Genomic DNA, 11,130 nt, shown 5'->3' on the forward strand with positions numbered 1-11,130 from the left:
TTATAATTATAACACTATTATTATTATTATTATTATTATTATTAACAACAACAACAACAATAATAATAATAATAACAATATCAATAATAATAACAATAATACTACTACTACTAATAATAATAATGGTAATAATAATAATAAAATTATAATAATATTATTGATATAAATAATAATAATTATTATTATAACAATATTATTATTAATAACTATTACAACAACATAATAATAATTACTATTATTATTATTATTATTATTATTAATAATAATAATAATAATAATAATAATAATAATAATAATAATAATAATAATAATAAATGCATAAATAGCTTAAATGCAGAGCACAAATTCAAAGTATGGCTCACCATACTTGGCCACGTCATGAATTTCTCTCTTTACACTTCCACTATAGTAATAATACCATATATCATGATGAAAGCTTCAGCAATTATTGCATAATAAAAAAAGACAACTCTGATTTCATCATATGCCTAGTGTGCGTGTGTGTGTGTGTGTGTGTGTGTGTGTGTGTTTGCTGTGTTTACCTGATATAAAATCCTCTTTTGGGGTTGCTCCGTAATGTGGTTGTTCCAGAGCCCATACTGCTGTTCATCAGCTGTTCTCTGAGGTCGTGAATTTTAGCCTCAAATCGACTGTACTCTGCACAAACAAACACAGCCAGAGCGTTCGATAATAAAAAAAAAATCCAAAATAATTAACTTAACTGTTCGTTAACATTTCATCTCTTTGTTTGAAAAATAATCAAATATAATGTATTTGGCAATTAAATTCAGTGTGTGGGGTTTTTCTGCCAGGTGTGTATGTGTGTGTGTGCGATTCAAGGATGTTAATAGTATTATCAGATGCTTTTGTTGTTGTTTCTGTGAGGACTTTTTGTCCTGATGAGAAAAACAACTTATAAATTAAACTATGCGAGACTTTTTAAATATAAAACATTATAAATGTATAAATGCTTTACAAAGCAAGGACATTTTCACAGTATTTCTTATTTTATTTATTTATTTTTTATAATTATTTAACTGTACACTGTCTCCTGTGATGGTTGGGTTTAGGGGTAGGGTGGGGTTAGGACAACACAAGATATAGTTTGAACAGTATAAAACGAATGGAAACCTATGTCATGTACCCACTTTTCACAAAAACAAACATGTGTGTGTGTGTGTGTTCTGACCTTCTGGTCTGTACTGAGCGATGATGGTTACGGTTTGTCCTGCGTTCTTTAAGGCAGCTGCTGCTTGTTCATGTGTAGCCGCTCGTAGATCTACACCATTCACCTGACAAACATCAACTTCATATTATCAGAATCAACACGACACAATCACAACTCATCATTACTGCTGAACTACACTCACAGCAAGGCATTCAGCAGCATTATTAAAGGGACAGTTCACCCAGTAATTCCAATAATGTCATCATTTCCTCATCCTCCACTCGTTCAAAACCAGTTTACATTTCTTTCTTCTGTTGAACACAAAGGAGCATATACTGAAGTGTTGGAAAAAATGCATCACGGTGGCTTAGTGGTTAGCACTGTGGCCTCACAGCAAGAAGGACGCTGGTTCAAGTCCAGACTAAGCCAGTTGGCATTTCTGAGTGGAGTTTGCATGTTCTCCCCATGTTGGTGTGGGTTTCCTCCGGGTGCTCCGGTTTCCCTCACAGTCCAAACACATGCGCTTTAGGGAAATTTAATTGGCCTTAGTGTATAAGTGTTTGTGTGTGAATGAGTGTGAATGGGTGTTTCCTAGTACTGGGTTGTGGCTGGAAGGGCATCAACTGCGTAAAACTTATTCTGGAATAGTTGGTGGTTCATTCCGCTGTGGTAAACCCTAATAAATAAGGGACTAAGATGCATGAATAAACATTTAGAAACACTTGAGTGTGAGGAAATGATGAGGAAATGCTTATTTTGTGTGTGTGTGTGTGTGTGTGTGTGTGTGTGTGTGTGTGTGTGTGTGTGTGTGTGTGTATGTGTGTGTGTGTGTGTGTGTGTGTTTGTGTGTGTGTTCGTTCTCACACTCAGGATCTGGTCTCCTTTGCGCAGTTCTCCGCTCAGGTCCGCAGGTCCTCCTGCCAGGATGAAGGAGATGAAGATTCCCTCTCCATCCTCTCCTCCAACAATATTAAAGCCCAAACCCGTGGATCCTCTGTGGATCACTACACGCCGAGGGTCCCTGAGACACAGAACATGGACACAGCAGAAAGAGCAGACATATTACAAAAACGATTTCAGCGTTAGAATGATAATCATTTCCAGAAAACTGCACATGATCTCACTTATGACTTCAACTGAAACTGCTGAAGGCAAACTGCTGAAAGGAAACATTCATCCGTTTTTTTTAAAAGAACTGCTGGTTTAATGCAATTGTGATCAAATTTTGATAAAAAAAAAAAAAAAATATATATATATATATATATATATATATATATATATATATATATATATATATATATATATATATATATATATATATATAATGACAAAATGATTAGCCCTCCTGTGAAATTTTAATTCTTTTTCAAATTTTCAAATCTCAAAAAAAGTGTAGTTTTTGTTGTCTGTCTGTATGTCTGTCTGTCAATCTGTCTGTCAATCTGTCATTCTGTCTGTCTATCTATCCCTCCATTTATCTATCCTGTCTGTGTCTGTCTGTCTATCTGTCTGTCTATCTATCTTGTCTGTCTGTCTGTCTGTCTGTCTGTCTGTCTGTCTGTCTGTCTATCTATCTATCTATCTATCTATCTATCTAGACTGTCTGTCTGTCTGTCTGTCTATCTGTCTGTCTGTCTATCTATCTATCTATCTAGACTGTCTGTCTGTCTGTCTGTCTGTCTGTCTGTCTGTCTATCTAGACTGTCTGTCTGTCTGTCTGTCTGTCTGTCTGTCTGTCTGTCTGTCTGTCTATCTATCTACCTATCTATCTGTCTGTCTGTCTGTCTGTCTGTCTGTCTGTCTGTCTGTCTGTCTATCTATCTATCTATCTAGACTGTCTGTCTGTCTATCTGTCTGTCTGTCTATCTATCTATCTAGACTGTCTGTCTGTCTGTCTGTCTGTCTGTCTGTCTGTCTATCTATCTATCTATCTATCTATCTATCTATCTGTCTGTCTGTCTGTCTATCTATCTATCTATCTAGACTGTCTGTCTGTCTGTCTGTCTGTCTGTTTATCTATCTATCTATCTATCTATCTATCTATCTATCTGTCTGTCTGTCTGTCTGTCTGTCTGTCTGTCTGTCTGTCTGTCTGTCTGTCTGTCTATCTATCTAGACTGTCTGTCTGTCTGTCTGTCTGTCTGTCTGGCTATCTAGACTGTCTGTCTGTCTGTCTGTCTGTCTGTCTGTCTGTCTGTCTGTCTGTCTGTCTATCTATCTATCTATCTATCTACCATGTCTGTCTATCTATCTACAGTACCTATCTTGTCTGTCTGGATATACTGTCTGTCTATCTGTCTATTCATCCATCCATGCATCTATCTATTTGTCTATCTATAACGTCTGTCTATCTGTCTGTCTGTCTGTCTGTCCGTCCACCCATGCATCTATCTTTTTGTGCATCTATCCCATCTGTCTATCTGTCTACCTATCTAGCCTGTCTGTCTAACTATCTATCTGTGTTGTCTGTCTATCAGTCTATCCTGTCTGTCTGTCTGTCTGTCTGTCTGTCCGTCCATTCATCCGTCGATTTTAAATAATAATAACAATCCATACAGAAAGCGTGAGTACTGCTGAATCGTCTTCCAGTTATCCGAAAGCTTTACCTGGGTAAGTCGTCGTCTCCCAACAAGCCATGCAGCACAGGAGAAAAGCGGCTCGGTGAGGTGGGAGTGAGGGCTTGTGGGTAATCCGAGGCCAGGAAGTTTGGATGTCCAAGGTCTGTGTCCAGATGCGGAGAGTAAGCTAAACAGGGAAAACACACACAAACATCGCTAAAGCTGTAATCTAGAGGCCTTTGCCTTTCACAGAAGCCACTTCTGATACCAAATAATCAACTAGAAGTCAACTTGGTATTCCTAAAACTTGGAAAGTCGACAAGACTTTTGTCAGGCAGTGTGCAGTTGAAGTCAGAATTATTAGCATTAGAATATTATAATTAATGTTTATTTTTTCCCCCAGTTTTGTCATGGTTCTGTCTTCATTCTTATTTTGTGACAGAACTCTGACACTCTTGTTTGTTTTCTCTTCGTGAGTGCATTGATTTGAGTTTGCTTGAACAATGTATTCTTTTCTGTGTTGTGAGCGCACAGCGTCAAGTCATCTTGAGCTGTGTACTTATGTCTGTAATTTGTTTTGTGTTCAGCACATGGCTTGTGTTTGGTCTTTTCCCATGTGCTCATTTGTCTATTAATTAGACCCTGCCCATCTTGTTACCTGTTCATTATGCTAATTTGTTTCACCTGAGCTCCTCGTTTCAGACTTTGTTTGCTCCTTTATTTATTCTCCCAGTTTGCTGGGGTCTGTTCTTCGTACCTCGCTTAAATGATCTAAGATGATTTAGCAGATCCTGGATCTTTTAATCTTGATAACTAATCTCTCGCTAATTTGGATCTTCAAACAAGTTTGCGAATCAGATTAGAATGTCTGGATAAACTGATCTGAGATCGCTGCGTGTGTTGTGAAGGACAGATCTATCGATCCTCGAAATCATGATCAGCAATGCAATGATTGGCTGACGGCACAGCAGCTTAATGACATCATCTGATTAATATTCAACTATCCATGTGAGCAAAATTACATCAAATTAGCAGTAAACGGTTTGTTAAATATGACACGCAATAACCTTCCACATTTGTTGTGAGCTGCAGGCTTTACACTTTCATGTGTCAAGAGTATTCATCATGTATTTCAATGCAAATCAATGTATTTAGTTCTATATTTAGAAAAGATTTTCTTTATTATAGTAGCTGTTTTTTAATCGGTGTAAAGAATAACTGGTTGTTTACAAAAGCATTTTCATATTGGTAAAGGCGTCTGCAACTTTTGTAAAGCATCAAATCACTGGCATATTAACTGTAAAAACATGTTTATGACTGCATAAATGTATTATTGCTTTAAAAAAGTCACATATTCTGCATTTCTATTATACACAATTTGTACTAAAGCGATCTAAAAAGTTCATATCAGTAAGTTTTCTCTTTGCACCACCAGATGGCAGTCTTTGTACTTTCATTTCGAGGGTGCAGATTGCATATATAACTTTATTTATTTTATTAATGACTATAACTTTATTTATATATATAAAAATATGTACCATTTTCCCAAGTGTATATGACTACTACTGTAAGAAAATATCAGAATTCGGAACATACTTTCTGTATTATCTTTGCTTGAACTGAGCCGATCTAATCCTGTTTATATGAATTGAATCTGCTCCCGATCAGGTTTGACCAAGCAGAACTGTTGCCATGACAACAACTCTCGGATCAGCTTTGAAGAACGAAACAATCCTGGATTGTGTCAAATCGTCAATATCCAAATCCAGATAACTGAGTAATCCACGTACGAAGAACGGACCCCAGTTTGGTTTTATTTTGTTTTACTTAAATTGTTTTTTTTAGCCCTGTTGGCTGTTATCTGGGCTCTGTGTCCAGTTTTTTGTTCCTAATTAATAAAGCTTATTTTTATTGCTAATCTGCGTCTGGGTTCTGTCAACATCGGTGACAAGTTTCTGTTTAACCAGTTAAACTCTGCTGTTATTTTGAGCTTTCCGCCTGGATTTTGCCTACCCAAATTTAAAAATTGCCCAAATCCACATGCAGAGGTGTAAATGCAAAAATTCGGTATCATTTCAAAGAAAACCCTTTGAATTTTCATAAAAAACTATTGAAAGTGTGTAAAATAACTGTATAGGTTGTCTGTGTTATAATAAACACCTAAAAAAAGAGGCGCTTTTAGTATTTTTTTTTTTTTTATAAACTCAAATTTGAAAGTGCACCTTTTAGGTTCTGTGTGGTCTTGCGTGCTGTAATTAATTTTGGTGGTTCCTGCACATGTCTGTAATCATAGGAAAAAAGACAAATGTCTCTACCATAATCTATGCAAAAGGTATTGTATTCCAACTGATGAGAGGTGCTGTACAAGCCACAGCGATCGATTATTGTTTTCATATTTCACTATTCTTTTGTCTGATCAAACATAATTCACTGTGTTTGGACCAAATCAGACATATAAAAGGATTACTTATGCACATCATCTCAAAAACAGAGGAGAATGGCCCTGAAGCACACAGCATAAGGTAAGAGATGACAGCTGTCTGTGCTATCTGGGGCTGCTTATTGATCATAAATGTATTGCTTTCACCTCTGCGCCATGGAAACACCACGATTCATTCTGCAACATTTTGATATGTGAATATAATTCAGTAACAAGAATGCTAGAACCGTATGAGCACCGGCAAGAGCTTTCATTTGAGCAATAACTTGTACATGTGTCATATGAAAAATATGAAAATGAACCAATGTAAAATACCCAGCTCGGGTATCCAAAATACTGTGTATTTAAGTGTAAATAACTTTTGTACAGTAGAATAAAAACTAAAGTGATGCATATGTGCATAAATTAGAGCTTCTACACTTTCAAACGAAACCACTTAAGGGGGTCTGGTGCAATGCTAGCCCTTTAAATATTAAAGCGAAAGTCAATGATGCCACGGACCGCAGAGTTTAATTGGTTAACAGAGAGAAGATTTGTTCAGCACATTTCTAAACATAATAGGGTTAATAACTCATTTCTAATAACTCATTTATTTGATATTTGTCATGATGATAGTAAATCAAATTTGACTAGATATTTTCCAGATATTATTATTCAGCTTAAATTGAGATTTAAAGACCTAACTAGGTTAATTAGACAGGTTAGGGCAATTAGGGAAGTCAGTGTCCAACAGTAGTTTGTTCTGTGGACATTCAAGAAAATATTGCTTTAAGGGGGCAAATAATATTGACCTTAAAATGGCTAAAAATAAATTAATAACTGCTTTTATTCAAGCTGAAAAAAACAAATACGACTATCCAGAAGAAAACATTATAGGAAATACTGTGTAAAAATTGCTCTGTTAAACATCATTTGGGAAATATTTGAAAAAGAAAAAGGAGGGTGAATAATTTTGACTTCAACTATATATGTTACGCCCCATTCACACGGGGCGTCAGCGTCAACGCTTCCCATTCACTTTGAATGAGTGACGTCAGGTGTTGCCGAACTGCATTGTGGATCCGTCGGCGCCGCTTCAGAGGTGTTGCTTGCTGCAGAAGTTGGGACCAGCTCAACTTTTCAAGCGCCGACGGAAGCATCAGCCAATCAGATCGCTGTATGCAAATACACCAGCTAGACAGTGGCCTATTTCTGACTGAATTTCATTGGCTGACGCTTCTATGACGATTGTTTCAGCCCCAACTTCAGACACGCTTTCCGTCAAGCGTTGACGCTGAAGCCCCGTGTGAATGGGGCGTTAAACCAAAAAGCGGGGAGATGAATGTGTGCACATGTTGTACTCACTGCTGGTGAGGTCTGGTGGGTTGTAGTTGTTGGTAAGGTACAGGTTATTTGGCTTGGCCACTCTGAGGTAGACCACCTCTGCTGTGTTTTTCAGCGCTCCCACCGCATCCTCATGCATCACATCCTCCAAACACACATTATTCACCTGCAGGTCACAGCACACAACACAAAGAATGACCTTACTGTGTGCTTTTTGAAAAACAAGATTTATTCGGTATAATAACCACACACTATAAATCATTTATTAAACATGAGCAAATAGTGAATTCATTATTTATTAAGCATTAACTCTACATTAGTAGGTGTTAGTAAGCAGTTTATAACTAAATCTACAAATGCTGTATTCTTGACTTATGAGCTCATGTGGTTTTATACTTTGTTAATGATTCATTTTTCATTACTCAATTAAGTGTTAACGATTGATGACCAACTAAACTTTTCTGACCACATTTCTAGAACTGCTGGATCTTGCAGATTCGCACTCTGGCCCCGTTTACACTAGTGCGTTTTAGTTTTAAAACGACGTTTTAGATCAAAAATGATCCGCGTCCACACTAGCGTTTCACCTAGCATCTCTGAGCATATCTCCTTCCACACTACGTCACCAAAAACGTATATCACCTGACCATTCACGCACTCTGGGCATGCGCGTTCTAGTATAAACACTAGAAGTATAACAAAGAAAGCAAGAGAGGTATTTTTGTAGACAGACGACGAGGTCGAGTTGTTACTAAGCGTAACAAATAAATAACTGCACAATGGCGCCTAAAACAGACAATAGTGCAAACAACGCTCCCATTTCTGTGCCCATGTTATTGTTTACAGTACTGTCTTCCGGTAGCGTTAACGCCATGTGTTATAGTCATGTGATAGGGACTTGACGAATAAGGGAAGAATACGCAATGACACAAAAGCCCCAATCAGGTAGCGAATCTCAGCAGTCCCGCCTCTGTTTTCAGATGTCTCCGTTTTTCCTCATCCACACTGAGACGGAGCAGCAGCATTTCAGAATGAAAACGGCCTCTCCAGCATTTTCAAAACGCTCTGTTTTCAGCGCATACCATAGAAAAACTTATGCATTTTAAAACGAAAATGCATTTGTGTAAACGGGGCCTCTATAACATCAGAAAGGTCCGACCCTTCCTATCGGAACATGCAGCTCAACTCCTTGTTCAAGCTCTTGTTCTCTCCAGACTGGACTATTGCAACTCTCTACTAGCCGGGCTTCCAGCTAACTCTATCAAACCTCTTCAGCTGCTTCAGAACGCAGCAACACGAGTGGTCTTTAATGAACCTAAAAGAGCACATGTCACTCCGCTGCTCATCCGTTTGCGCTGGCTGCCAGTTGCTGCTCACATCTATTTCAAAGCTCTGATGTTTGCTTACAAAGCGACTTCTGGCTTTGCTCCTTCTTATCTGCTCTCACTTCTGATTTCAGATTTATGCGCCCTCCAGAAACTTGCGTTCTGTGAATGGAACGCCTCGTGGTTCCGTCCCAAAGAGAAAAGAAATCACTTTCCCAAACTCTCGCATTCAATCTACCCAGTCGGTGAAATGAACTCCCTAACTGCATCAGAACGGCAGAGTCACTCGCTGTCTTCAAGAAACAACTAAAAACTCAACTATTTAGTCTCCACTTCCCTTCCTAATTTCAATTGCCTCTTTTGCTCCACCGCTAACTGGATTACAAAAAAATTAAAAAAATTAATCAATTAATAAATTACTAATGTTTTGCTTCCTTACAATTTACACACCTGAAACTTGCCTACAGCACTTATTCATTGTTGCTCTTATAGTTGTGTAAATTGCTTCCTTGTCCTCATTTGTAAGTCGCTTTGGATAAAAGCGTCTGCTAAATGGCTAAATGTAAATGTTGCATCATTTACAAACCAGTTATTTAAGAGTAGTTGGTGATTTTTAAGATCATTCAGAATGCGTAAGTAAATAATTAATAAAATATTCAACTGAACATTTATATAACTGATTATTCAGGCATATATTGGTTACTTTGTATGTTAATAAATGCTTTATAAACTCAACTTCATCCAGTTTTATGTCCTAAAGTTAGGACTATTCATGCTTTGTAAATCCTCTATACATGACAATTAACAAACAATTGAAAACACAATCATTAAAAAGCTTTTTTAATCAGCTTTTAGATAAGGCATGAATCTAAATCTCCAAAAACTGACTCTAAATCCCACGACTGCTTTTCTGATCCAGGTTTACACTCAAACTGAACACTACACATGCAACCAGCAGGTGGCAGCATTGAAGAGCCAGAATGAGCCAAAGATCCACAGCTATATGAGGATAATGCTCAAATCTCACTCAGCAATAACTCCTATCAGTCTGTCAGTGTATAAGTCCTCATCAGTTATGTGTGTGTCATCATACCGCCAGAATCTTGTCTCCAATCTGTAGTCGTCCGTCTTTATGAGCCGCTCCTCCTTCGATGATTTTGGTGACATAAATGCTGTTGTCTCCGGGGATGTGCTGGTTCCCCACACCACCAGCTATACTGAAGCCTAGCCCTGACACACACACACAAATGTAAAGATGAAGACAGCGTTTTCTTTGACAGTTTTTTAGTCACGTGTTGCTTCTCAATACCTTTTGGCCCTTTGATGAGCTTGAGTTCGGTGACTTTCTCTGCGATGGGTTTTCTGCGTAACACATAGAGTCTGACGATGGCTCCGGCCTCCTTCAGCGCCTCCACCGCCTGACTGTGGGTCACCTCCCGAACGTCCACGTCATTCACGAACAGAATGCTGTCATTCACTCTGACAGACAAATGGGTCGGGGAGAGAAATGAGATGTTATTAAGCTGGCTTTTTACATCAGAATTGAGAAGTGACACCTGTCAGAAGCTGCAGGCGCTCAGACAGTAACTGACGGATTTCACTAAATACAGCGGGACAGTCAATACTGTAAAGGGAAACTGATTTTTGACAAAATCATAAAAGAGAGAGCTGTGAAGCTGTCATGAAGGGTTTAGTTAAAAAAAAAAACAAAGACATTTTTTTTTACTTAGTTTTTATTGATATGAAGAACATATAACCAGTGGGAACAAAATGTACAATACATATGTGTGTATGTGTATATATATTAATATATATATATATATATATATATATATATATATATATATATATATATATATATATATATATATATATATATATATATATATATATAATATATATATATATATATATATATATATATATATATATATATATATATATATATATATATATATATATATATATACATATATATTAATATATATATTAATATATATATATATATATATATATATATATATATATATATATATATATACATATATATATATATATATATACACACATACACACATATATTTATATTTATATATACATATATATTATTATTTGTAAGTCGCTAAATGACTTAGCGTCTGCTAAATGACTAAATGTAAATATATATATATAAATGTAAATATATATATATGTGTGTATGTGTATATATATTACATACATATATATATATATATATATATATATATATATATATATATATATATATATATATATATATATATATATATATATATATATAATATATACATACACATA

At 36.4% G+C, this 11,130-nt stretch overlaps 1 protein-coding gene across 7 annotated transcripts in view; it reads right to left on the bottom strand.

The window, feature by feature from the left end:
• dlg4a (discs, large homolog 4a (Drosophila)) overlaps window positions 1-11,130 on the bottom strand; it is a 226,302-nt gene that overhangs the window by 20,272 nt on the left and 194,900 nt on the right. For all 7 annotated transcript variants that reach the window (XM_087254514.1, XM_087254512.1, XM_087254513.1 and 4 more), the window contains 7 exons: window positions 10,124-10,293; window positions 9,908-10,044; window positions 7,511-7,655; window positions 3,775-3,913; window positions 2,033-2,189; window positions 1,190-1,292; window positions 543-657 (listed from right to left, as the gene is read on the bottom strand). In XM_087254514.1, the coding sequence (XP_087110640.1) occupies window positions 543-657; window positions 1,190-1,292; window positions 2,033-2,189; window positions 3,775-3,913; window positions 7,511-7,655; window positions 9,908-10,044; window positions 10,124-10,293 (966 nt within the window). The remainder of the gene's footprint in view (window positions 1-542; window positions 658-1,189; window positions 1,293-2,032; window positions 2,190-3,774; window positions 3,914-7,510; window positions 7,656-9,907; window positions 10,045-10,123; window positions 10,294-11,130) is intronic.

Source organism: Danio rerio, chromosome 5 (assembly GCF_052040795.2).
Source record: "Danio rerio strain M-AB ecotype USA chromosome 5, GRCz13ab, whole genome shotgun sequence".
NCBI lineage: Eukaryota > Metazoa > Chordata > Actinopteri > Cypriniformes > Danionidae > Danio > Danio rerio.